General features: G+C 37.9%; 4 protein-coding genes across 5 annotated transcripts in view; 2 read left to right on the top strand and 2 right to left on the bottom strand.

The window, feature by feature from the left end:
- The window catches only part of LOC120428057 (prolow-density lipoprotein receptor-related protein 1), a 497901-nt gene that overhangs the window by 145390 nt on the left and 329464 nt on the right, over positions 1–23047 (top strand). The window lies entirely within an intron of this gene.
- LOC120426876 (facilitated trehalose transporter Tret1-2 homolog) lies at positions 2904–10783 on the bottom strand. Its single transcript, XM_039591679.2, has 6 exons — positions 10135–10783; positions 4145–4640; positions 3913–4087; positions 3513–3854; positions 3267–3453; positions 2904–3203 (listed from the first exon to the last, which is right to left on the bottom strand). Exons 1-6 carry the CDS (start codon positions 10195–10197, stop codon positions 2928–2930), a joined length of 1539 nt encoding a protein of 512 aa, XP_039447613.1. The 5' UTR covers positions 10198–10783; the 3' UTR covers positions 2904–2927.
- Positions 16829–18472, top strand: LOC120426871 (phospholipase A1-like). Its single transcript, XM_039591675.2, has 3 exons — positions 16829–17364; positions 17445–17610; positions 17674–18472. Exons 1-3 carry the CDS (start codon positions 17280–17282, stop codon positions 18398–18400), a joined length of 978 nt encoding a protein of 325 aa, XP_039447609.1. The 5' UTR covers positions 16829–17279; the 3' UTR covers positions 18401–18472.
- LOC120426869 (beta-1,3-glucan-binding protein-like) lies at positions 21232–22653 on the bottom strand. Its single transcript, XM_039591673.2, has 4 exons — positions 22496–22653; positions 22340–22434; positions 22124–22278; positions 21232–22061 (listed from the first exon to the last, which is right to left on the bottom strand). Exons 1-4 carry the CDS (start codon positions 22626–22628, stop codon positions 21311–21313), a joined length of 1134 nt encoding a protein of 377 aa, XP_039447607.1. The 5' UTR covers positions 22629–22653; the 3' UTR covers positions 21232–21310.

The following is a 23047-nucleotide window of genomic DNA, read 5'->3' as shown; positions in this document are numbered from 1 at the left end:
GTGATTGTGTTGGAGGGTTTGGTTTTTCCTCACTTTTTCCTCTGAGTTTTCGCGAAAACGTGCAAAGAAGAAGTGCACACAGAAATTTGCGTCTTTGGTTTTGTCGGTGAGCGGTTGTTATTTTTGTTTTATTTTTGCGCTTTGGCAGATTAATTTTGTGTTGTGTTGTTTTGGTTTTGGGATGCAAATTGATTTTTTTTTCTTGCTGCCTTTGTCGTCAACAACGGTATAAAGACTTTTCGAAAGGGACCAAATTTTGCGAAACATTCGAATGTTTAATTTAATCGTTTTCTGCAAAGTTGCAGTTGTCTTTTTTTTGGTAAATGCTAATTATTGATAACATAAAAAATAAAAAAAATAATGAAATTGAAATAACAAGCCATAGTTTTAACATTTGAATGAAAAAAGTGCTTTAAAATGCATTTTACACTAGTTCAGTTGTTTTGCAATCATTAACTTTCAAAAAAGTTAAGATTTGACGAAAACAAATTTTTTAGCGAAACAAAACTTTTTGCGTTACTTAAACATCAAAAAATTTCGAAAACTAAAAAAGTTTTATTCAACACATTTTTTCAATGTACAGCACCGCAAAAACTTTTTTTTCTCGAAAAAATAAAATATTTGTTAGTATTTAGAAATTTTGGAAATCAATGATTGCAAAACAACTGGACAGGTGTATGATGTATTTTAAAACACTTTTTTCATTCAAATGTTGACACCGTGGCCTGTAATTTCAATTTTTATTTATTTTTTTTGTGAGATAGAAAAAGTCAAATTCTCAAAAAAGCGTATATAATTTGATATGTTTTAGAGGACCAAACAAAGGCAACATTTTGAGCTACAGAGAACAAATCAACAATAAATTATTCACGGATTTATGAATTATTGAAAAAAAAATCATGAATCAGTATTTTAGTTATAGATATTTCGAGGTACACACCAGGAAACAAATAGTTTATTTTTGATTTTTGAAAAATGACCATGTATTTTTTTCCCCTAAAATATAAGATGGCTGACAAAACATTCAACAATTTAGATTTTTGGACTTTGAAAATCAGACAAATTAGGTATTGCTGTGAAAATTGTTGTTTATTTAATTAACGTGACTTTTATCTAAAAATGGTCATTCGTCATTTATTGCTGTGAAAGAGCATTGTAAAGAATTGAAATTCAGAAAAAAGAAGTGTTTTCCAATAAGCTTTTAAGATAGCTTGGCAGCTATTGGTCAAATTTTCAATGTTATTTTTTCCCAACCTCTTGCATAACAATATTTTCAAAATTTAATATCATGCCAAAATCGAGATTTTTTCTACTGTACCTGTTTTTTAACAGATTGTGAAATGTTTAGCACGTTTATTGATGGATAATTTATTGATGGATAATTGATATTTTTTAAATTTTTGGATACATTTTTTGTTCACACTCATGGAGCAATAACTGTCAATGATGATTCTGAAAAGTTTTAAAAACTTTGCCATTTTCCGTTACTTGACTGTAAATTTGTTTGTGACATGTCATTTTAAGGGAAATTTAATGTACTTTTTGAATCAACATTAACCCAGAACGGTAATTTTTTCATTTAGATTTAGAACAAAATTTTTCATTTAAAATGTCGTGTTTTTTCTAACTTTACAGCGTTATTTTTTAGAGTTTGATAATGTTGTAGAAAGTTGTAGAAGAGAATAACAATTTTTTAACAAATAAACATAAGGGGTTTGCTTATTACATCACGAGTTACCGCGATTTTACGAAAAAAAGTTTTGCAAAAGTTGGTAGTCGTTGATCATGGCCGTTCATGGTCACCCGCGACAGACACGGACGACGAAACAAAGGGAAACGCAAAAAGTACTTTTTTCAAACCTTTTTTTTCGTAAAATCGCGATAACTCGTGATTGTTACAAGAAAATCCCTTATGTTTACATTTAAAAAAATGTAGTTGTCTGCTCTACAACTGTGTAGAACCTTGTTACACTCTAAAAAATAACCCTGCAACGTTAGAAAAAACACGAAATTTCAAAATGAAAATTTGTGTTCTTTATGTAAAACATTGTTACACTCTAAAAGATAACCCTGCAATGTTAGAAAAAAAACACGAAATTTAAAATGAAAATTTTTGTTCTAAATGAAAAAATTACCCTTCTGGGTTAATGTAGATTTGAAAAGTACATTAAATTTCCCTTAAAATGACATGTTCCAAAAAATTTTACAGTTGAGTTACGGAAAATGGCAGAGTTTTTAAAACTTTTTTAGTGTTTTTTTCGATGAAAAATACGTTTTTTTTCGGAATTTTGAGTACGCCATCAAATCGGGCTTCCAATTTTTCATAAAAGTCCCTTTGACTCACCACCGCATCAGGCTGCAAATTATTGAAAAACATGTCTTTTTTCACATTTTCAAAAATTGAAGGGGTCGTATCGGCCCTCCGTCACGAGATATCAAAAACGGATTCGTGATCAGGGACAAAAGTTACCCTAAAGTACAAAGTTTCACGCAAATCGAAGAGGGTGGGGACAACTTTTTCTGATATCGTGTGAGTTGGTAGAGAATTACCCTCTTACAGATGTAAACAAACATTGGTTCTCTCCAGGAGTCCATATTTTTGTTTAAACAAAATAATGACTTCAAGCTCTAGAACCAACCAAACTGACGTTTCGTAATGCTTTAATGAATTATATTTCTTTTTTGTGAAACTATCACTTAAATTCAGATGTTCCACATTTGTGGCAGGTACAAAAACATCCCACAATCATGGATCTGAAAATTGGGAGGCAATATTTTGCTGCTCTTGATAAAATAGTCTTGAAATGCAATATTTTGTTGAAAATACTACCCCGACTTCCACTTATTGAAAAGTCTTGAAATCATGGAATTTTCTTTCAAATTCTCTAAAAAAACCCAAACCCTTAAATTAACACAATCTATTTCCCCTACAACTTGGTGTCCACCTTATCGCAGGACACAATCTCATCCGCCGTGCTCATGGCGGTATTCACGTGTCCCAGCTTGCTTGCCGCCGTCGTTGTCGCTGGCGGTACCGCCGCCTCCACGTGGTCCCCCCCACTGCTGCCGTCCCGCTTCTCGAACAGCTTGTGTATGCTCTCCAGATCACGGCCCTTGGTTTCCGGCACGCAAGCTATCACAAAGATCACCCCGATTGCGCACAGCACACTGTACATCCAGAATGTGCCGGACGTCGTGATGGCCTGTTGGTAGAAGGGGGGACTGATTAGAACAATGTTATTGGTGAAGATTTGGATGTTTTGTACATCTTCAAGGGGATGATAAGTTTTGATGACGGCGAACATCACCGCCAGATTGAACGATCCGGCGAGGGAACTCAGCAGACTTCGCTGGGCCGTCGGGAACAATTCGCCCATTAGGAGGAACGGAATGCTACCGAAGCCGACGGAGAATCCGATCATGAAGATGATCAGACTCACTAGAGGGAGATATCTGTGGAAGAGATGGATATTTTAAGACCTGTTGACTTTTAACTTCCTGCAAATACATACCCAAAGCAAGTATTTCCGATGGAGTTCAGATGGAAAGCCCCTCCCATGGAAGCCATCGCCAGAGACATGATCACACCGGAGGTGATTAACAGTGGCTTACGACCTGCTCGATCGACCACGAACAGGGAGGAGAAATTGCTGGCCACCTGGACGGCCCCCACGATGATGGTTGCTAAATGACCATCCATAGAGCTACCCGCCGAGCGGAAGATTTCCACCGTGAAGAAGATTACAGCGTCGATTCCACTGAGCTGCTGGATTGAGAGAAGTGCCAGTCCGATGCCCAACGGTAGCAGGACCTCTCGACGGAAGAGGGCGGACTTGGAGAACGGACTCTCTTGTCTGGAATTAGTAGAATGCATTTAATTTATGGAAAGATCATGTAATTGTCTAGACATACTTCTCTACTGCATGACCATTTCCGACGGCCTTCTGAATCTCTTGAGCTTTGGGATCGAACGTGAATCCCTGTAGGTGCAGCCACTTTGCCGAGTTGTGAGCTTTCTCGTATCGCTTCTTCGTCTTCAACCACACTGGAGATTGAGGGAAGCAGATAACCGCGACAAACAGAAAGCCTGAAATTAATCAAGAATCAGATCAATACTGTCCACTCCCAACCTTGAGATCCTTACAAGCGATTCCGCAGCACACCCACGCCAATATCCGCCACTCGAGGTACTTCCCAAGCACATACATCACCAAGATCCCCGCCGACATCGACAGCGAAGGCAACGATCCAATAACCCCGCGGATCTTCGGATCGCTACACTCGCTCACGTAGATCTGCGCCGACGGTAGCGTTAGCCCAGCGCCGAATCCGGACAGCATTCGGGCCATCAGCAGAACCTTCCAGTGGTCGGCGGTCGCAATCAGGATCCACGAGGTCACCCAAACGGGCGAGGTCAGCATCACCGTGTACTTGCGGCCAATCTTGTGCATCAACGGAAACGCAACCAAGCTGCCGAAGAACGCCCCAAACGGCGGAATCGAGCTGACCCACGAAGCGATGTTCTTGTCCGGCAGCAGGCCAGGGTTGACTTCGTGCATGGACGGAACCGCCGGAGCGGAGTAACCTCGGACGAGGCCAATGCAAAAGTAGGACAGCGACACGGATATCGAGAGCAGTGTCTGCAATAGAAAAAGGGGTTAGAAAGATGATTTATTAGTCCTGTGGCAGATATCGGAAGGCATGTGAAGAAATTTTATATAGGTTGATTCTGAATTTATTACCCAAAGCGGACAATTTAACTTCCCACACCTACTAGTTGTTTTACGTCATCACGTTTACGGCTGCACTTAAAGTATCGAACAAACTTGCAACCTTGCGCTAAACGTGACTGTTAATCTAATCAAATTGAGCTTTAATGTAGTTTAATTTAATTAGGTTGATCTCGCTGGACGACATTGGTTTTTTATCGCAATCATCTTTGTCAATAGCATAGTTTTAAGTGGTTAAAGAGGAATTTTAGAAAAGATTTTTGAAAGTTTACTGAAACAGTGTTGTTTATTTACTTATATTAACACTGAAAAGTGCTTTTAATTTTCGGATCGCTTCTTAGATCCAGGCATCATTTTCATCTAATTACATAGATCCAGCTTCAAAATCGTATCCAATATCACTAATGTGTTCATAATTTGAATCTAATTATTGAAATTTAATTTTATTTAGATCACGTTCTGAGAAAAAATTATGCACGATAAAAAAAGTCGGACCGTGGGGTGCGGTTAAGCATGGTTGCCTCTCACCCAGTCGGCCTGGGTTTGATCCCAGAAGGTCCCGGTGGCAAATTTTGAAACGAGATTTGTCTGATCACGCCTTCCATCGGACAGGGAAGTAAATGTTGGTCCCGGTCTAACTTAGAGGTTAGGTCGTTAGCTCAGTCCAGGTGTAGGAGTCGTATCCCTGGGTCCTGCCTCGGTGGAGTCGCTGGTAGGCAGTTGGACTAACAATCCAAAGGTCGTCAGTTCGAAACCCGGGTTGGATGGAAGCTAAGGTGTAAAAAAAGGTTTGCAATTGCCTCAACAATCAAGCCTTCGGACACCTAGTTTCGGGTAGGAATCTCGTAATCGAGAACGCCAAGGCAATGCTGTAGAGCGAATAATTTAGATATAGATTGTTTTTTTGAAGAATTTCCGTTTTAAACTAATTTTACACGCAGTTTTGTAAAGTATACACATTTTTCAAAAGCTTTTCTTCCAACAATGCACTATATCACAGCAAAAATGTCGGTTGTCGTCTAATCGTAAGCAAAAGCATTTACTCATTCTCTACCTTATACACAAGTGACGAACCTTCTCTTTCCGTTCTCCATAGAATATTTTGATAAAAATTAGCTTTTTGATGATTTTTGGGTCTTATATGATCCGTCAGGCCTAACTGGGATCTAACTGAGCAATGCTCTACGTTTTTTTTTATTCTATAAGCTAATTTTTATTAGGTCCTTTAAGACATTTACACATCAGGTTGGGACCGAGGGTCAATGATTCAATATTTTTTCATAAATTCTAACTGTCAAAGCTGATAAACTCCAAGAGGATCGAATAATGCTCTACGTTTTCGCAAATCGAATTTTCTGGGTATTATTGTTCGATGAAACTTTTTTCATGCGTTCCTTGGGTCCAAAAAGGACGTTTAGCGTCATCACACGGAGAAAAAAGAGTTCCCAAAATCGTGAACAAATCGCATTTGAACACTTTGTTCGTGGTTCCTATTTTCATGAACGCTTGTTCACGATTTTGGGAACTCTTTTTTCTTGAACTGAATTTGCAATCAAAAAGTACTTTAGTGAAATTTTGATAAAGTGCACCGTTTTCAAGTTATAGCCGTGTAATTCTCCGCCAACTCACACAGCAGTTGGCCAGACCCCTCTTCGATTTGCATGAAACTTTGTCCTAAGGGGTAACTTTTGTCCCTGATCACGAATCCGAGGTCCGTTTTTTGATATCTCGTGACGGAGGGGCGGTACGATCCCTTCCATTTTTGAACATGCGAAAAAAGAGGTGTTTTTCAATAATTTGCAGCCTGAAACGGTGATGAGATAGAAACGAGTTGTCGCGATTTTACGAAAAAAAAGTTTTGAAAAAGTTACTTTTTGCGTTTATCTTCGTTTCGTCGTCCGTGTCTGTCGCGGGTGACGATGAACGGCCATGATCAACGACGACCAACATTTTTAAAACTTTGAGATATCAAAAAAATTGACCTCGGATTCGTGATCAGGGACAAAAGTTACCCCTTAGGACAAAGTTTCACGCAAATCGAAGAGGGGTCGGGGCAACTTTTCCCGATTTCGTGTGAGTTGGTAGAGAATTACCCACATACAAACGCCTTATGTTTATATATCCATTTTTTTGTCTGCTCTTCAAATGTGTAGAACATAGTTACACTCTAAAACATAACCCTGCAAAGTTACAAAAACACGTTATTTTAAAATATATTTTGTATGCAGGGTTTTTAATCTATTGTCTTAGCAAAGTTGTTGGTTATGATCAGGAAAATTAAATAAAATGAGAAAAAAATCCATTTTTAAAATTATAGTTTTCTTTTAATAAGTTTTTTTTTACAAACTTTATCTTCTCCGATTTTTTTTATATGTTTTAGTGGAAAAATAGTCAACTTTTAACCTTGAGTGTATGATTTTTGGAATTTACTTTAATTATTGATTGCAAACGCGATTTCACATCCAAAAATAATCTTTGTTTTTTTTAATTCCAGTGCATTCCAAAACCAAAGGTTTTTTTTTCTTCAAAACATCATAACTAGGCAAAACTAAAGTCCAACATGCACTATAGCTCAAAAGTTGGCTTTTTTGTTCACTAAAACAAATTTAAAAAATCAAGGAAGCAAAGTTCGTCAAAATCTACTTCTTATGAGCAAAAGTGAATTTATAAAATGAATATATTTTTTTAAACGTGTACTATTTAAAAAAAATGTCCTGATTGAACAGCTGCCAAAATTCCTTGTATAGGCACACTGATGACACATAATGTCAACGTTCCCAATCCAGATACAACGTGATTGTTAAAATAGATCAAAATTTGTGTTAATCCTTTTCTAGACAATACATCAAAGGTTGGATAAAAAATAAATCGATAGATTCAGTAGTTTTTAAGATACTCAATCAAAAATATATCAAAAAATCTCAATGCAATAGATTCTGGTGATGAACATCGCTGCTTATAAAATTTATTTGCGAATAGAATTTCAAGAAACTTGAATCAACATAACCGAAATAAAGAATAAGCATTTTACTGAATTTCCTGCCAATAAGGCCGTTGCAAATATTTGAGAGGCAGTATTTGTAGATTCTGCTCGGTTTGTTCTAGAGGTCGTATAGAGGTGCTCCGATTTGGATGAAACTTTCAGGGTTTGTTTGTCTATACATGAGATGAACTCATGTCAAATATGAGCCCTCTACGACAAAGGGAAGTGTGTTAAAACGGGCATTGATGTTTGAGGTCCAAAACACATGAAAAATCTTAAAATTGCTCGCATTTCCGTAAAACTTCATCAATTCCAACTCTCTTAGATGCATTCGAAAGGTATTTTGAAGCCCTTTAAAATGTGCTATAGACATCTAGGATTGGTTTGACTTTTTCTCATAGCTTTTGCAAATTACTCTTAAAAATTGATTTTTTTAAAACCTTAATAACTTTTGGCAACAGCCTCCAACACCCATACTCCCATAGGTCAAAAGTTAGGGAATTTCATGGACTATAAGCCTACGGTATTATTGGCCAATCGCAGTTTTTCTCATAGTTTTACGATTTTTCTAGAGCAAACATTTTACAACGTTAGTTTTTGCCCTGTAGGCCACGAAGATGGCACTTTTTGGTCTTAATTTTGCCATATTCGGAATCCTCGGACAATTTCACGTAAGTTAGAAGTATTGGAGTTGTAATTTTGATTAAAAAATAAATAAAATAAAACATTTTTGAAAAAAGAAATAGATCTTATTTACCCTATGATCAATACGTCAAATGCTGTATCAAGTAGGCGAAAACTTGTTTTACCCCTAATCCAACAAAATGCTAAATAATATTTTAATTAATTCTAAATGGCATTTTTTCCAATCAAATTCAAAATTCCAACACCTCAATCTAATGTAAAATTTTCTGAGGATTCCGAATATGTCAAAATTGAGACCAAAAAGTGCCGCTATGGAGGTCCATATAGTCCATGAAATTCCCTAACTTTTGACCTATGGGAGTATGGGTGTTGGAGGCTGTTGCCAAAAGTTATTAAGGTTTTAAAAAAATCAATTTTTAACAGTAATTTGCAAAAGCTATGAGAAAAAGTCAAACCAATCCTGGACGTCTATAGCACATTTTGAAGGGCTTCAAAATACCTTTCGAATGCATCTAGTTGGAGAGTTGGAATTGATGAAGTTTTACGGAAATGCGAGCAATTTTAAGATTTTTCATGTTTTTTTGACCTCAAACTTCAATGCCCGTTTTACCCCACTTCCCTTTGTCGTAGAGTACTCATATTTGGCATGAGTTCATCTCATGTATAGACAAACAAACCCTGAAAGTTTCATCCAAATCAGAGCACCTCGATACGACCTGTTTCACATCGGTGAAAAACTCGCTCTTAATAAGTTTTTTATGTCCATAGACCCTGAAAAAAAAACAATGAAATTACAAGCCATGGTTTAAAAATTTGAACAAATGTCCTGTTGTTTTACAATCATTAGTTTTCAAATTTCGACGAGTTTTTTTCTACTATTTTTATTTTGCATTAGTGAACATCGCAATTTCACAAAAAATCTAAATATGTTTAAACTAGTCCAACCATGCTTAATGTGGTTATCATCACAGGAAAATGTATTTTATTTCTTCTAGCATTCATTTTTTGAACGTTTAAAAAATAATATTTGTTTTGCCGCTGGATTTTGAGTCAATTTTGAAAAGGGGCTGAGGTGACATAAACTTTGAAAAATATTTGCCACGGCCTAAATCAAATTGCAAATTTCGGATAAAAATGCTATGAAATTATTATAAGTAACTTTGCGCACCCAAGTATAATTCCCAGAAATTTACAATTTTATTTATTGACACGAAACTCACTAAAATTTTGTTGATAAGAGCGTGTTCAGGAAGTCGAAATCTACCATACTCTGACGAAATTGAAGCGTTTACTGACAACAACTTTGAATTTTTAAAAAAATGTCGAAGTGTGTAATCTGGATATTTTCTTACCTGTTTGGGAAAAAATATTTGTTTTACTTTCAATTCTTTAAATCAGTTGGGTTATTTTTTAACATTTTTCTAACTTAAATATTGTTCAAATTTGTGTTGTTAATTGGAATTTTAGCATTGAATTCAATTATTAGTAATTTACAAAAAGCCTGATCTATTATTGGATTTGACCTTGCCAGTCTTTCCGCATATAAAAATCACACTGATCTAAATATAGAAGTCACGCCTTATTGTCCAAATTGCACCCCCATTAACCCAATCAATTGCAATCATTAGCGCTTTTACTATGGAAAATAACCAACACTTCTGGACTATGACAAAATAGCAAACTATCTAAGCCATTATAAGGCTCGTATCACTTATTTCAATTGCTTGAATTGTTGCATGTAACCGGAGTTCATTAACACCCAAAAATAAAACAAACCTGTTTCAGCGCTGCCATCGTAATCTTCCACTCGGGCTCCATCGTTGCCCCATCCTCCGCCATCCTGGCTCAAATCCTTTATGTTTGCCGAAGTCCGACTTCGTCGGCGACTAATTTAGTTGAATAATTCACGACAGTCGTTTCGCGGTCATAAATTAATTCATCTGCATTCAACGCTCCTCGCTAACCGTTGCACATTTCACGTCCCACGAACTTTTAACTACCTTCTCCAGGTTGAACTGATTAGCGACAAGAAAACAGCCACTTTCTACTGGGTTGTCACTGATGCATAAACAAACATGCAGTTTTTTTTCGGGCTCCTTCACGATGATTATACACCTGGCACAACTATCAATTTGAAGACCATACTCAACCAGGGTTGAGTCCCAACTTGGTTAACCCAGAGGTCACTTCAGTCCACTTTGAGCTATGGGCTGTTTCGTACCAGGTACTTCCGCAGGTATTCTTCTGGCAACTCTCACATTCAACCAACAAGTAGGCAAAAACACCAAATGGGACACACGTGCTAAAATTTGGGCAGCCAAATGCGCGAAACGGTCCGTTGAATATCCACAGCCAAACAATACACCACAATGGCCTATCCAAAGTGGTCACTTAAAAACGAGTCAAAAATACACGTTAGTTCCGAACGACAGCCAGCTGGAGACTGACCACGGGCCCGGGTTCGCTGGTCGGCTCGACCTGCTGGCTGTTCGTGACTGAGAGTCGCGACGACCTGGTCCCGCGGTGATAGTCTGATTCTCTAAGATACACCTACTCTGACACTGCACATCCGCGCATATACTTGAGTTGTGCGTTAGATTGTAGGCCAGCAGCAGCGAGTGTCCAGGTCACGTTCGTGCCCGCGGTGGTGGTCACCCGGGGACGCGTTTGTGTGTGTATGAGAGAAATGCAAGGTCTCCCATTAGCTCATCGGGATGTGGCGGGAATTTGTTGTGAAGCACGTGGTGTCACAGCCACCCCCAGCGGGTAGTTTAATCTCTGTGTGCAGCGGAAGTGCCACTTGCGTGGAAATCAGGATGCTTTGTTGGTGAAGTGTTCAACAAATTGATAGTACGATTTGGTTGGGAGCAGATGGGAATCGAACCCAGAACCATTCGCTTACAAAGCGAACACCGTAACCAGTCAGCCACGGCCGCTCCTTGAACTCGCGAATGGCGATTTACTGAAAAATTGCATATTAATCCAGAAAAATAATAACTTTTCTGTTGCAACATGTTAAAGCTTAAAAAAATAATTTTCGCCGGAAAATTTTACGAATTTCTCTTTAAAAGCCTTTAAAAACCCAAAACTAATACTTTAATCTTGTAGACAACTTCTTGCTGAACAATTTTGCTTTTTAACATTTTATTTTGTCACTTTAATACCGAAATACAATCGTTTTTGTAAACAGCGAATTTTCAAAATTCCTTTTCCAAACTCAATTTCTTCAGTTCTGTCAGCAACTGCCAGCTTGTTGATGTTTTCAAACCTTTTTGCATAGTTTTAAAAAGCAATTGTCATGCAAAATCAATAATTTTCATTGATTTGACTATGTGACGTAAGCGCCATTAAGAAGAAAAGCTTTTAAAAATAACCGCCTGTTGTTAATCAAAATAAACTTTTTTTATTTTGCCAGTTAGTTGGCCTTTCAGGGAAAAATAATTTGAGGACCAAAAACACTAGCCAAACATTTGAAAAAGTCGTAGAACCTATGTCTGAAAATATTTTTATCGGATTCCTCGGAAAATTTTACGTAACATACTCAAAAACTAGAGATGTTCATTAACAGGATTCCGAGATATGATTTTTTGAAAATAAAAAGTGGGATTTTAGGCGCGCCACGTGCAAAATCGAGAAAATGACGAAAACGAGAAAAAAATCAACTTTTTTCACTAAAACTGCGATAACTTTAAAATTTCAGCGGTGACCTATACATGTTTGGGCTCCAAAATTTTCGTATTTAAAAGACGCAACTGTCTTAGATGCAAATGGAATTTTGGGACTACCCTAGAACTAAAAAAACTAATTTAAACTGTTCTTAGTGCAATTGCCCAAAGAATCCGATAACCAAGACATGAATGCCACAAAAGTGGTAAAATGTCTATAATAAAAAAATCCGTTTTCAGAAACAAACTCATTTTTGTTTAGAAAAACATGACGCTTTGAGAGTACCGTCAACTGGGGTGAATCGGGACAGATGGGGCGAATTGGGACAGCAGTTTAAACCATGTTAAGGCACAATATTTTTATTTTTCTGGTTGGTTTCGGATAGAACAGACTCAGACCAACAAAATGTGTACACCCATTTCCAAATTTAAAACCTTTAAGTGCTCTAAACACTGCCGTCCCTATTCAGACTGTAGTCCCGATTCGCCCCAGTTGACGGTATTTAAATAATGTTATTTATCGATGTTTACCTGATTATATTTAACTAACTTTTAAAACTTTTAAAAATTTGATGAAAGCTACTTTTTGAGGAACCGTAAAACGAGGTGTCTTGTATAGACTTTGATAGGTTTGAGATTTTTCCGTAAAATGATAAGTACAAATTAAATACGTACGGAATAGTATGGAATCATACTGACCTTGGTGTAGAAGTGCTCAAAGTGCCTCAAGAAGAACCTTTCATAAAATTTTGAAAAGTTTAAAAAGTTAGTTAACTATAATAAAGAAAATGTTGATAAATATCATTATTTCAATCTTCTCAAAGTGTCATGATTTTCTCAATGAACATGCATGTACATGTACATGATTTTGAATTGTAAAACGGAATGCATTTTCGGATTCTTTGGACAATGGTGATGATGATAATAATGGTAAATAAAAAATATTATGTGTTTTTGAACCATTATTCAAAAAAATCTCCAGATTTATAGTCATTTTCAGTAAAACAAATTTCATACAAAATGTAAAAACTTATTATTCGTGCTTTGAATTCAGTTCAAAATGGAATATAAATCGATGATTATATAAACAAAACTAGTTTAACGAATTTAAGGCTAAATTCTGACTTTTTATCAATTTAACCTAAAATTTATATGTATTTTGTTAAAAAGCTTATAAACTTAGTAAACTTAGTATAAACATTGATTTTTTTCTTAAAAACTATATGTATCAGCAACCTCAGTGATGGTAAGTTTGACGTAAGAATAAAGTTTGAACACCTTAAATTTGTCACCCCGGAATTCAAACTAAGAACTTTTAATGTAACTATTTTATTAAACGATATTGAAAAAACGTTTTTTTCAAAAATAGTGCGTGGACTTTGTGTGGTCTACACCAGTACAAACATGTTTTAAACATAACAATCTTGAGAAAATATTCCAAAAACGAATTGAAATTCTCAATGTCAATGTCACCCCGGTTTACGGTACTTTGAACACTTCTTTATAAAGGTCAGTATGGTTCCATACGATTCCGTTTGAATTTAATTCGTATTTTTAATTTTGCAAAAAAAATATCTTAACCCTATCAAAGTCACTCCCGGCTATCAATGCTACCCCGTTTTACGGGATATGTACCCTCCCTGCAAAGGATTATGAAATGATTTCAGATGAAGGATTTTCCAAATCTGTGAATTTTTAATCTAACATCCTGGAACAGAACTGTAAAATTCTGAAAATAAACATGCATGAACAAAGTTTCATCCGAAAAAAAAGTTGATTCGCAAAACGTAAAGAAATACTTCAAAGTATTTTTTACGGTCAAAAAAGATACCTTAGAAAAAAATACCTTAATTAGCATTTGTAGTAGATTATATAATCTGTATGGCTGAAAGTTTGGGACCAAAAAATAAATCATCAGAAAAAAGGGGTTTTCTTCATGCTAGGCATTGGTCATCCCAATGTTTCAACCGATAGAACGATAAACTGTCTTAATTACCTAGTCTCAATCATACATTTGATAGAGAAAGCCATTAAAACTGTTAGTATTTGACTGGTCATTCCTCGTTTCTGTTTTACTAATATCTATTCCACGTACATTGTTGAGACCGGTTATACCTTCGACCTTATATAAAGCCAATTTTATCTCATTTATCATCTAAAACAGCCGATGGTGACGATTTTTATCGAGCGCCAGTCTAATTGAATTCATATGATTTTTATTTCTGGCCTCTCTGGCGGTATTTGCACAATTGAAACCGATCTACCGGTGACTTCCTCTTGCAAAGTTCAGCGGATATAAACGCGCCTCGCTGCTAGTCAATGAGCATTGTTGACAATCAATTTTATTATCCATTCATGTCCAATCTTTCTCTCGTTAGATTGAATCTTAACTCGTTGGCGCAACTGAATTCAGTGTTGCGTGACCCACAAATATTATGTGAATGCTAATGCTTTTATCAGGTATGTTCGAAATTGGATACTGATTGATAGCAGCTTTCTAATTTGGCGCAGTTTAATTCTCCGACCACTAGCATTGCAGAGTTCATGCAAAAGAAGCATTGTGATCTCAAACCGTCCACTGCATCAGAATGCTCTAATACCAGAGTGAGAGAAAGCCATCAGCTGGACTTAATTTGCAGCTCAACTGGTCTTTAGCATAAACTACCCTGGCCGATTGGATGCGTGGGACGATAATTCATTTCCATCAGCACTTGCGGCCGTGTTCTCGGCCCAGTAGAACCCCGACTCGATGCGGCTCTAGAAAATCACTTACTTACTCCTAAATGGAAACATTATCCCTCATTCCGAGCGCGCAATGTCAGTCAACGTTGATTTGCACGAATGCAAATTCGCGACCTGATGTGCGATGATTGCTGTTGCCTGACTGTATTTTGTTTCGCTGTTCTGTTTCATGTGGGTATTTTTATGATTTCGGAATCATGCAGGTCATGTTTTAATAATCTAAACCTATGGATATTAGAAAATTTAGACAAATCATAACTGTTGAGTAGGTTTCGGTGGATTCGCCTCCACAGCCTTACTGGAAACCTTGTAAAAAAATTAATATCTTATCAACACCGGATCTTGTTTATATCTCTAGATTTAGAAATTCTTTCTTAGTTTTTTTTTTGAAAAATGGAAATCATCATGGATTTATGTTCAATTTTTAAGATCGAAGCCAGTCTAAAATAGGGTTGGGAAAGAATATCTTCAGACATTTTAGATTGTTAAGAGGCAGTTTTTGTAAATATTGCTCGGTTTGTTCTAGAGGTCGTATCGAGGTGCTCCAATTTGGATGAAACTTTCAGCGTTTGTTTGTCTATACATGAGATGAACTCATGCCAAAAACGGGCAATGAAGTTTGTGTGTGTGTGTGTGTGTGTGGGTGCAACCAACCAAACGGGACCACGCGGTCACTTCTTACAAATTGAGTTGTTTCCATGTATTTATATTTTACATTCTATACATGCAAATAACTCGCATAGGCATTTGGCAAGTGTTAGCTCTGCCGAGCTTCGGTGACCCATTTCTACGCAGGCTAGCCGTGCGCGAGGTACCTCAGCTTGAATCGACAAGCCCCGCTCTAAAGAACGTTTGCGTCGATCGGATTCAAACGTTATTTAGAACTTCCGAGTCCTTGTCAAATGGACAAAGACCCAGCACGTATATAGTTTGTAGTAATAGTATTCCTAATTTTACCAATCCAAAGGACGGGGGATCGAACCCCGACTTTGATTTTTTTGTTCATGTTTAGTGTTTCAAAAATTCATACTTTCTGAACTTTCTCGTTTGGAGCAGATGGGAATCGAACCCAGGATCATTCGCTTACAAAGCGAACACCGTAACCAGTCAGCTACGGCTTCTCCATAAAAAAAAAAATAAAAAAAAAACCGGCAATGAAGTTTGAGGTCCAAAAATCAAAAAAAATTCTCCCATTTGCGTAAAACTTGATCAATTCCAACTCTCTTAGATGCATTCAAAGGGTCTTATGAAGCATTTTAAAATGTGCTACATACATCCCCATTTCCCTTTGTCGTAGAGGGCTCATATTTGGTACACAGGGCAAAAACTAACGTTGCAAAATGTTTGTTATAGAAAAATCGAAAAACTATGAGAAAAACTGCAATTGGCCAAAAAGTACCGTAGGCTTATAGTTCATGAAATTCCCTAACTTTTGACCTAGGGGAGTATGGGTGTTGGAGGCTGTTGCAAAAAAGTTATTAAGGTTTTGAAAAAATCAATTTTTAACAGTAATTTGCATAAGCTATGAGAAAAAGTCAAACCAATCCTGGTTGTTTATAGCACATTTTGAAGGGCTTCAAAAGATAATTTGAATGCATCTAAGAGAGTTGGAATTGATGAAGTTTTACGAAAATGCGAGCAATTTTAAGATTTTTCATGTTTTTTGGACCTCAAACTTCAATGCCCGTTTTACCCCACTTCCCTTTGTCGTAGAGGGCTCATATTTGGCATGAGTTCATCTCATGTATAGACAAACAAACGCTGAAAGTTTCATCCAAATCGGAGCACCTCGATACGACCTCTAGAACAAACCGAGCAATATTTACAAAAACTGCCTCTTAAGTTTGATTGGTTGCTTAAAAACATGTTGAATGTTTTGAAAAATACAGTTGATTCTCGCGTTCAATATTGCTAAATCTACCGATGATTTATTTAGTAGGTTAGTCTATTTTATGATAAAATGCACCCTGCCATTGAAAACGTTTCCGTCCACAACAATCCCTGAACCAACATACACGCGTTATGCAATTGATCACATTAATTCACCTAACAACAAAAAAAAACCTGCTCCACCGGTCGTCGGGCATCGTATCATTTTATGTTTGCTTTCCATCAAATTTCGGGCATGGCGCTTCTGCACCCTGAGTCATCTGGCGCGAACACGTTGATATGCAAATGAGGCTCAAACCCAAGCCACCAGACCAACTGCCCAAGAGTTCGAGATCAAGGTGTCAAATGTCTGCACCGAAAGTCGTCGTGGAGTTGACCGGAACCTGCGCGAAAGTTTTTGGGGCCGGTCCCAAAAATGTTGAATTTTTGCCAGTCGGGAAAGCAACCTTGGCCGGTGTGGTGCGCGTTTTTGTAACAAGCGTTGCAGTTTTTTTGTTTCTGATTGTCGCGCAAGGAAGCACCCCGCAGAGTGTGATAAGCTGGGTTCTGTGGTGCAGTCTGTGACCCCTGAAGTTCTACGCGTGAACGAAACGGAGTTTAGTGCTGTGTACAGGTTGTGACACAATGGTTGCGATCGAGGTGATCTATAAGACTGTACTGGCGTTGACGCTGGTGCGTGGAGTTGCGCTAGCGGAAGATACGACCGATCGTGAGTATGCAGAACTCGATGGTTCGAGGACCACAACCAGATTAGTGATCGTGAAGCATCGCTTCGTTCGTTTGTTTCAGCGGCGATCGGTTCCAACCGGATCGGGTTTGCACCCAGTTTTAGCGCCAAGCGGGACGTTCGCTTCTACCTGTACACGCCCCTCACGGAGATTGAGTCGCACGTGTTTTCAATTGAAAATGCCGGTTCGTTGTCACGCACGTTCTACAACACCAGTCTGCCCCTGCGGTAAGCTCGCGATCATTAGCCAAAGTGCGTTGTAACGCAAGGTCTCTTAACTCCTCTCAACAGCATCATCATTCATGGCTGGATGAACAACGTAACTTCGTTGGCGATCCGTGGCATCAAGGATGCCTACCTGGAACGGGGAGACTACAACGTCATCGGTGTCGACTGGAACAAGGGAGCCGCGGAACCGTACCTCCGGGCCTCCCAGTACACCCTGGCCGTCGGCTACGTGGTAGCCGATCTCATCAACCGAATTGTACGCTCCAACATGACAAAGATGGACGAAATCTTCCTAATCGGGCACAGCTTAGGGGCACACATAGCCGGAAACGCCGGCCACCTCGTCACAGTTGGTCGGGTCAAAACGATTTTCGGCCTCGATCCCGCCTCGATCAACTTCTTCGAAGACGAACCCGACACCCGGCTGAGCGCGAACGATGCCGAGTACGTGGAAGTGATCCACACCAACACACAATTCTCCGGCTATCCGCACCCGATCGGACAGGTCGACCTGTACGTGAACTACGGCAAGAAGCAACCCGGTTGTCTGACCGAATCGTGCAGCCACGGCAGGTCGATCGAGTTCTTCATGGAATCGCTAGCGAAGGACTGCAAGGGCTTTTGGGGCGCCCGGTGTGACGACTACAACGAGCTGAAGACGAAAACGTGCTACAACCTGAAGCAGCAAGCCCTAATGGGGGGAGATCCCCCGAGGTACGAGAACGAGAAAGGCATCTACGTGGTGGTGACGTCGGTGGATCCCCCGTATGCGCTGGGTTATAACTATTAGAGAGTGGAAATTGAGCGATTGATGAGGGACTTGTGTTATGGAAATAAATCTATAGTGGAAGCTGCAAATTGAGTCGTGAATCGTTTCGTCATTTGAGGTGTTTCCAACGATGACGCTGAAGGTGAAAGGGGAAGATGAATTTTCTTGTCGATTTTATCCCTATTTTTTCCTTATCATTTTATCCCTATTTTTTCCTTAAATATAAGGTTTTGGATTTTGGCTGTTGGTAGAATTGACCAAATGAGATGGTTCCGGTTGAAATAGATCCAGATTTGTACATATTTTAAACTGTAACAAGTGAGATATATATGGTCCAATTTTACTGGAGATATTCCAGATTCCGTTAAGCTACCTCCGCCAGAACAATTCCGGAAATGATACAAAGTTGAAGGCATCACCCTAATACATAAAAAAAATAAAAAAAACCCTAATACATCATCCTGCCTAAATAACAAAAAGTGATGTTTTTTAAAGTTCTTGGTACCGTAAAACGGGGTAACTTTGATAGCCGGGGGGACTTTGATAGGTTTGCGATTTTTTCGCAAAATGAAAAGTGCAATTAAAATACGTACGGAATGGTTTAGAATCATACTGACCGTGGTAGAGAAGTGTTCAAAGTACCTCAAGAAGAACTTTTCATAAAATTTTGAAAAGTTTAAAAAGTTATTTAACTATAGTTAAGAAAATGTTGATGAAAGTCATTATATTAAACTGCTCAAAGAGTCATGATTTACTCAATGAACATGATTTTCAATCGGAAAGCGTAATGCATTTTCGTATTCTTTAGACAATTTTCCACAAAGAGAAGGTTAAATAAATTTGTAAATGATAAATAATATGTGTTTTTGATACACAATTCAAAAAACAACTACAAATTTATAGACAATTTCAGTTTAACAAATTTCCGTTAAGATGTGAAAACTTTTGATTCTATAATTCTATAAATAAAACTAGTTTCAGGCCAACTTCCAAATTTTAAACATTTTTAAAATTTATATGTATTTTGTTAAAAAGCTTATAAACTTAGGTAACTAAATATAAACTTAGTATTTTTTCTTTAAAAAAACTATATCAGCTACATTAATGATGGTACATTTAATGTATGGTGGAAAATATTCCAAAAGCAAATTGAAATCCTATCAAAGTCACCCCGGTTTACGGTATATAAGCGTTTTTAGCATTGGCTACTACCCAGTCAAATCAATCCGAATTCTGAAACGGAATCTAATTAGAATCGTATACAAATTCCGTTTCAAACGCAACAACCGGTTCGAACACGGAACCGGTTGTTGCGTTTGAAACGGAATTTGTATACGATTCTAATTAGATTCCGTTTCAGAATTCGGATTGAATTAACTGGGTATGTTTACAAACGGGAAGGCATATATTTTGGATATTTTTGCATGCCATTTACATTGTTTTGCTTGATTTCAAGAAAACACATAAGATTCTCTCACAATGTGACGTAAACGAATGAAAGAAGTTCATTAAAAAAAAAACTTGTTTTCAAAAACAGTTACCAATTTGAGCTCTTTTTGATCATATCGATATGTTCAGAGAGCAGTAGGGGAGAGTGGGGAGACTTGATCCCGGGGACACTTGATCCCAAGCCTGTATCTCGTCAGCATGTGGGTAAAACAATGAGCTTTGTTCTAGAAAGTTGGGCGAAATTGAGTAAAACTCATTGTAGAAAACAAAGAAAAAAAATTGATATTTTTTTAAATTGAGTTACACACATTTTTCTAAAAAGTGCTGCAAAAGACTTCCAAGGGGTCTTTTTTCTTTGTTTTGATAAGTATAGAAAACACTCAAAAATTATTCAAAAAAATATTTTTTATACATGAATTGTTTGATAAACATATCAACTCCAAACCCCTTACGCATTTGACGTTAAATTTATAGTCATACTATTTTTACAATCAATTGTTTAAAAAAGTGCGTTTAGGGAGACTTGATCCCTGCATTTTTACAGTCACTCGAATCAGCCTCAAGATTAAATAATTGGGCTGGGTTTTCGTACATAGTTTCCTAGTTGTACATAACTTATTGCAGTTTGAACAATTTTTCAAAAGTTTTGTAAACAAAAATTACCAGCTTTTGTAAACATGCTCAATTTTGGTCTAAAAAGAAAATTTAAAGTTTTTAAATATTTTTCATGCTAAACTTGTTATATTTTGAACACAAACGTACAGGTTTAATGTGAAATTGCTGTAACTTATAGAAAATTAAAAGTTTGGATGAATAAGAAACATTTTGCTTAAGATTTCTTCAAAATGTTGAAAGGGGGATCAAATTACCCCCAACATTTTTAAAAAGGCCGGTTTAAAATATTTTTTTAAAACGCTTGGCATAATTCGAAGAGTTTATCTGATGAAATACCATTATCAGCTAAACATAGTTGAATGTCAAAGCTTTCAATTCATGCAAAAAGTTCATAGTTTTGTGAGAAATTGACAGAATTATGTGCGATACAAAAAAAGGGGATCAAGTCTCCCCACTCTCCCCTACTTATGAATATGTCGTTCACGTCACATTGTGAGAAAATCTCATGTTTTTTACCACGTTTTAGGGACGCCCTAATCAGCTTGTACCGGTTGATACCTTCATGGAGTCACTGAAGGAATTTTTGTTCTAAATCAAATGCGTTTCAAAATTATATACCCTAAATCATTACCAAAAAGTATCAACACGTGTAGGATTCCATTCTAAACAACTTTTTTAAGGAATTTTGTGAAAATATTGAAAACAAAACAAAATGTATACCGTCTAATTAAAAATTAGGCAATTATGGAGGAAGTCATCAATTCAATGTTGTCCTAAACTACTTGAGATAACTGATACGAAGCATCGATTTATTAAGTTCGAAATCAAATGACAGCCTTCGAATTGTTTCTTGATGCCACATTTGACCTATACAGCCCAAACTTTCACGTAATCAACCTGCAAGGCAGCATCGTCACCATTCCAAGTGCTGAGCCAGTCCGACTTTGCTTTGTAGAAGTCGGTCATCGCACTGGGAGCTCCCTGGGACCACGGTTTCCGGTGAGGATTCCTCACGTTATCCGGGAAGAAGTTACCCCCGACGGCTACATTCACCACCAGGAAGAACTCCTTATCAAACGGTGCCATTTTGGAGCCCTGCGGCCACGGATTGTATCCGAATCCACCTAGCTTCCCGAATCCCTCGTACGGAGTAACTGTTCGATAAACAACTCCATTGATTCCAAACTGGATGACGTCCTTCGTCCAAGTCATTTCATAATTGTTGAACTGCGTAGCAAGTCCGCCCTGAGTGTGGGTTCCACACTGCTCCGACTTTTGGTTCCAGCTCTCTCCAAAGTGCAAACAGGACGACAACCACTTCACACCGATGTGCTTACCGTCCTGGTACAACTCCCGATTTCCACGGGATTCTACAAGGTCTATCTCGCCCGACTTGGGCCAAACCCCGTACGAGTCTTGCTGAGGAAACATCCACATGGCAGGCCACAGCCAATCTCCGGCGGGAAGCTTGGCGCGGATTTCCAGCTTTCCATACTTGAACGCAAAGGTGTCCTTTGTACGGAGTCGGGCACTCCGGATCGGGTTCAGAATGCGATCATAACTGCCGCTTCGTTCGCAGCCGTAAAATGTTTGCGCAAACCCTGGATCGTCGGTGCATCTGAAGATCGAAAGGAAACTTAGCGACTTTATTTGGTTTGAATAGTATGTTCTCCGACTTACCGCTCGCTCGGCGATCCTTGGTTCAGATTGATTGAGCCACTTGTAAGGAAATCTTCACCAAATTCGTCAGCCGTTAGTGTGGGTCTTATGAACAACTTGCCATCCTTAGCGTAAGAGTTGCGATCGCTTCCAGAGTACCATTGAAATTCCCAGTTCTACAAATTAATAGTATTGAATCAAGCTGAATCCGTTAAAAAAACAAATCACTGTACTAACACCTCCTCCAGCTACGGAATTTTCATGGTTCCAAACCGATCTGTCCAACTGGTTGAAGTTATCTTCAAATATCAATTGATTTTTACAAATGCGTCCTGTAAGTTACCAAAATTGGTTGGTTATTCAAATGATCAAGATTGTCGCATAACTAATTACCTTTTGGAGCTTTCGAACCGGAAACAGTCGTTGAAGAGCGCCGACATCCTAGACAAATGCTTGCAAGCGAAACTAGCACCAGCAGCATGATAAGGTAATCGTTCTGCATCGTGATGTACAATGGGCTACTCATCTTCTCGGGAGAGCATTTATATGGAGTGGTGATGCTGCGGCGGCGTCAGATACACAATGTCTAGCCGATTGGGTTTATTCATCAAAACAGAGAAACCCATTAATAGGATGTTTGCAGATGGAATGAGATAAGCAGTTGGGCAATTGGTTGTTTGATATATAATTTTAAATATTTATGAGTTTGAAAAGCTGGAAAGCGTTTTTCATATTTTGTTTTTGCAAATAATTTTTCGAAATTTTGTAAACAAATATTTACAGGGATGACTATTTAAAAAAATGTTTGTCCTTCATACAAAAAAAAAACTAATTGGCTTTGGTACTCTCTTTTTCAAGATCATTACAGAGAAACCTCTTTTTACGCTCAGGCATTACGTTTTGTAGTTTGTCGATTTCTCCGGGATGTCGCAACATTTTTGAAAC

This window comes from Culex pipiens, chromosome 2, assembly GCF_016801865.2.
Source record: "Culex pipiens pallens isolate TS chromosome 2, TS_CPP_V2, whole genome shotgun sequence".
Lineage (NCBI taxonomy): Eukaryota > Metazoa > Arthropoda > Insecta > Diptera > Culicidae > Culex > Culex pipiens.
This window is presented reverse-complemented; position numbering and strand designations above follow the sequence as displayed.

What these genes read in the sequence shown, in the direction of transcription:
- LOC120426876 (XM_039591679.2), bottom strand. Translation starts at nt 10,197, where the DNA reads ATGGCGGAGGATGGGGCAACGATGGAGCCCGAGTGGAAGATTACGATG. An exon ending in GGTGTGCTGCGGAATCGCTT is followed by an intron (nt 4,088 to 4,144) that starts GTAAGGATCTCA and finishes GATTAATTTCAG; the next exon opens with GCTTTCTGTTTGTCGCGGTT. An exon ending in AATGGTCATGCAGTAGAGAA is followed by an intron (nt 3,855 to 3,912) that starts GTATGTCTAGAC and finishes TACTAATTCCAG; the next exon opens with ACAAGAGAGTCCGTTCTCCA.
- LOC120426869 (XM_039591673.2), bottom strand. Translation starts at nt 22,628, where the DNA reads ATGAGTAGCCCATTGTACATCACGATGCAGAACGATTACCTTATCATG. An exon ending in CGGTTCGAAAGCTCCAAAAG is followed by an intron (nt 22,435 to 22,495) that starts GTAATTAGTTAT and finishes GGTAACTTACAG; the next exon opens with GACGCATTTGTAAAAATCAA. An exon ending in CAAGGATCGCCGAGCGAGCG is followed by an intron (nt 22,062 to 22,123) that starts GTAAGTCGGAGA and finishes TTCGATCTTCAG; the next exon opens with ATGCACCGACGATCCAGGGT.
- LOC120426871 (XM_039591675.2), top strand. Translation starts at nt 17,280, where the DNA reads ATGGTTGCGATCGAGGTGATCTATAAGACTGTACTGGCGTTGACGCTG. An exon ending in AGCGGAAGATACGACCGATC is followed by an intron (nt 17,365 to 17,444) that starts GTGAGTATGCAG and finishes CGTTTGTTTCAG; the next exon opens with CGGCGATCGGTTCCAACCGG. An exon ending in AACACCAGTCTGCCCCTGCG is followed by an intron (nt 17,611 to 17,673) that starts GTAAGCTCGCGA and finishes TCCTCTCAACAG; the next exon opens with CATCATCATTCATGGCTGGA.